The 2,398-nt window shown below is 33.8% G+C and overlaps 1 protein-coding gene across 3 annotated transcripts in view; it reads left to right on the top strand.

The window, feature by feature from the left end:
• LOC108739151 (tubulin-specific chaperone cofactor E-like protein) overlaps positions 1–2,349 on the top strand; it is a 46,657-nt gene extending 44,308 nt beyond the window's left edge. For 2 of the 3 annotated variants that reach the window (XM_018472902.2, XM_018472903.2), the window contains exon 3: positions 1,243–2,349. In XM_018472902.2, coding sequence (XP_018328404.1) covers positions 1,243–2,007 — 765 coding nt within the window. In that variant the 3' untranslated portion in view covers positions 2,008–2,349. The remainder of the gene's footprint in view (positions 1–1,242) is intronic. The other variant, XM_018472901.2, reaches the window with a different exon arrangement.
• Positions 2,350–2,398: the final 49 nt, after the last annotated feature.

Raw genomic sequence — 2,398 nt, 5'->3', positions numbered from 1 at the left:
ATAAGTCAGGAAAAATCCTTTTGCTCTCTAAAAAAGGAATCAACCATTTCCAGGTACTTTGAACTTGTTGGAATTCATGGAAAACTGGATCCTTTAGTAAATGTTGATTTAAGACCAGAAAAAAGAGTAAATATTACATTTACTTGCGGAAATAATAGCGAAGTTCGTTCAGTAGACGTATATCGCACAGTTAGTGATTTAAAATCGAAACTTGAAGGCTTCGCTGGTTTTTCTGCTTCCAAAATGAGGTTTTTCTACGTTGATCAAGATTTAAGGGACATTCAGGTATTGTTTTTGTTTTTTATAGGGAACCGTTAGGTTGCTGCTTTTCCTAGGAATACACAGTTTTAAACTATAGCTAAAGAACTGATTAAATCACTAAATTAATGTAATAAATAAATATTTATGTTGTGATGGTGATAATGATTTTTCCTACATACATATTTTTCTAAAATATTTTTTAAAACACTACGAATAAGTTCTATAAAACGTTTATATGGACTTAATTATTTTATTTTTTCTACAGTGTTTCATTTAATTTATTTATAGACCTATCTTTTTTGTTAATAAATATGTTAACATGATAGTCCGAACAATACTTGGGACACCACGCACCTCCTGACTTCCTTCTTATTCTAGCCAATTTTCACGTTTCCCGGAAAATCCCACACTATTGCAAACAGACTTACCTGTAAAGTTAAACAAGCCTCACGCGTTTCCCTATTTCCTCTGAATCGATCTTCCTCTAGTGGTTTCCGCGTCCTTCTTTCTATTGATTTAAATACCAAAAAAATGGGTAATTCCATTTATTTTTCTTTCAACTACATTTTATAATGGAGACCATTAAATCCTTGGAAATATAATATAGACAGTATCAGTTATTAATCGCGATTAGAACTTATTAATTCCCATCAGCACGTCGTAGTTGATTTCGATTGGTCGCCTATAAAATCGAAGTTGATAAATATCTAGTAACTGGCAATATACCGCCCTCTATGTTATATATATATATATTTACTGCTAACGGTAGTATTTCGTAGTGTCTGACAATTTAAATGGCGATAAGTGTACTCTTATTTATTTAATATTTTATGATGTTTATTTCACTTCAGAACCGCTCATTCAAATATTGAAGAGTTAATGTCTGCTTTTAGTTTATCGTTCGCATTATGTTACCTTTAATCATCGTTTTCGCTACGAAAAGTCAAATTTCTGGAAAGAATGTTTAATTTGTATTCCTAGGTATTAGAAATCCTCAAACATATGCCCCGACTGAAATTCGTAAATTTGAGTTTCAACTGTCTGGCACTTCCGTTAAACGGCCAGGAACTGGATGAGCAAATTAGATGGCAAAATTTGCGAAATCTTGTTCTGAATTCTACCCGCGTGCCATGGAAAAATATCCAGAGGATATTAAATCATTTGCCAAGTCTTGAAGAGCTCCACCTTAGTCTAAATGATTACAATAACGTCGAGCTCTACGACGAAACATTACACTGTGACTGTGACGGAGAAAAGCCGGAAACGGAAACCAATGAGAACAATGTCGAAAAATCATCCACCGTTATCGATTCGGAATTCAATTGTAACTGTGGCAGTCCAGTTGAACCAAAGAGAAAGCACAAGCATTTGAAAGTTAAAAAAGTCCACTTTACTGGCAATCCTGTATCGAAATGGCATGAAATATGTAAAATCGGGTACGCGTTTCCTAATTTGGAATCGCTGGTCGTTGCGGAATGCCCGATAAAATCGTTAGAAGTCGATTACGACGTTGAAAATTGTAACAAAGAAAAGCCGCAGTACGAGAGGTCAGAGAGCGGCTACGAATCAGATACCAAAACTCCTCACGACAGTTTCAACAAACTGAAGTTTCTTAATTTGAATGCCACTCACCTTTCCACGTGGGACGATGTTGAACGATTGTCAAAGTTTCCAGCACTTCACTGTCTTCGAGTTCAGGTAAATACAAAATTTTGGTATCCTGACTTTACTGTTTCGTACAACTAGATACATTTAATTTTAAGTTGGAATAAGAAAAAAACGCAGTGTTCACAAAATTTTTCATAGTGCAACTCTAATGTGCTCAGAAAAAATTGGTTGACTCTGTGGCTTTTCCTTTTCCACACTTAAAATTGGTAAACTCTTAATTTTATTGATATAATCAAGTTTGCATCAATAGTGACCATTCAACAGAATTAAAAAAGTTTTGTACAATGAATTTTTCCCTCAGCGATGACGTGTAATTGATAAAATATATATGTAATGAAAGTACATATATTTTCATTTACTTCATTATCTCCGCATACTGTACCCGCCTGAAAAAGCCAAAGTCGAAACAATTGTTGCAAATTTATGGGATTTTCATTGTGTATATTTGTATATTTGTTTATTAATTTAT

Source organism: Agrilus planipennis, unplaced genomic scaffold, assembly GCF_000699045.2.
Source record: "Agrilus planipennis isolate EAB-ADULT unplaced genomic scaffold, Apla_2.0 scaffold214, whole genome shotgun sequence".
NCBI lineage: Eukaryota > Metazoa > Arthropoda > Insecta > Coleoptera > Buprestidae > Agrilus > Agrilus planipennis.
This window is presented reverse-complemented; position numbering and strand designations above follow the sequence as displayed.